Consider the following 723-nt stretch of genomic DNA (forward strand, 5'->3'; position numbering starts at 1 on the left):
GGCCCGCAGCTCCTCTGCGAGCCCGGCGACCTCTTCACGGGGCGACGAGAGGTCAGCCGCGTCGAGTAACTGCGGAGAGCTCTCGCTTCAGCGCGCCAACGGCTCGAGGAGGCAGGTGACCGCGTCGTCTGCAACGGAGGACTCCGCAGCAGCTCCAGCCAGACAAGAGAGATGGGGAGCACGGGGGGGGAGGCCAGGCGTGGGTCTGTGCGCAGGAGACTCGGCTCTCGGGTGTGTGACGTTGTGTGGGCAAGAGAAAGCCCAAGGTGTGTTGTCCAAGCGCGAAGCGGGGTGTAAATCTCCTCTCTCTCAGGAGACAGGTGGAACTTTGAAAGGTTTTGATCTTTGTCAATTTGTCAAACGATTCGCCCGCGTGTGGGCGGTGCAGGTCCGCACCGCTATTGACTTGTTGCAAAAAGTCTCGCTCTCGGTGCTGCAAAAAACGCAAAAACTACCAAAACGCTGTCACGGCCAGCTCGGCACTATCTACTCAAAAAAGTGACGTAGAGCAGGTGTGTGTACTTCTTGCTTGGGCGGCAGCCATGACGGGGTAGGTAGGGTAGGTCTGGCTGGGCCCTCCCATCGGGTTTTTCCCACTCTTCCCGCTGGAATTTCACGGCAGAAAAAGAAATTTTCCGGGGAAATCACGATGTCAACATGGGTCACCGGGTGATCTGGTGCTTGTAGGGCCTTGGCCTGCCATGTCGTAGGAAGGACTGTGGT

At 58.4% G+C, this 723-nt stretch overlaps 1 protein-coding gene across 1 annotated transcript in view; it reads left to right on the forward strand.

The window, feature by feature from the left end:
- The window catches only part of EMIHUDRAFT_246913 (hypothetical protein), a gene marked incomplete at both ends in the record, with an annotated part of 1,746 nt that extends 1,244 nt beyond the window's left edge, over window positions 1-502 (forward strand). The window contains one exon of the mRNA XM_005765739.1: window positions 389-502. Within this exon, the coding sequence (XP_005765796.1) occupies window positions 389-502 (114 nt within the window). The remainder of the gene's footprint in view (window positions 1-388) is intronic.
- Between the last annotated feature and the right edge of the window lie 221 nt (window positions 503-723).

This window comes from Emiliania huxleyi, assembly GCF_000372725.1.
Source record: "Emiliania huxleyi CCMP1516 unplaced genomic scaffold EMIHUscaffold_536, whole genome shotgun sequence".
Lineage (NCBI taxonomy): Eukaryota > Haptophyta > Isochrysidales > Noelaerhabdaceae > Emiliania > Emiliania huxleyi.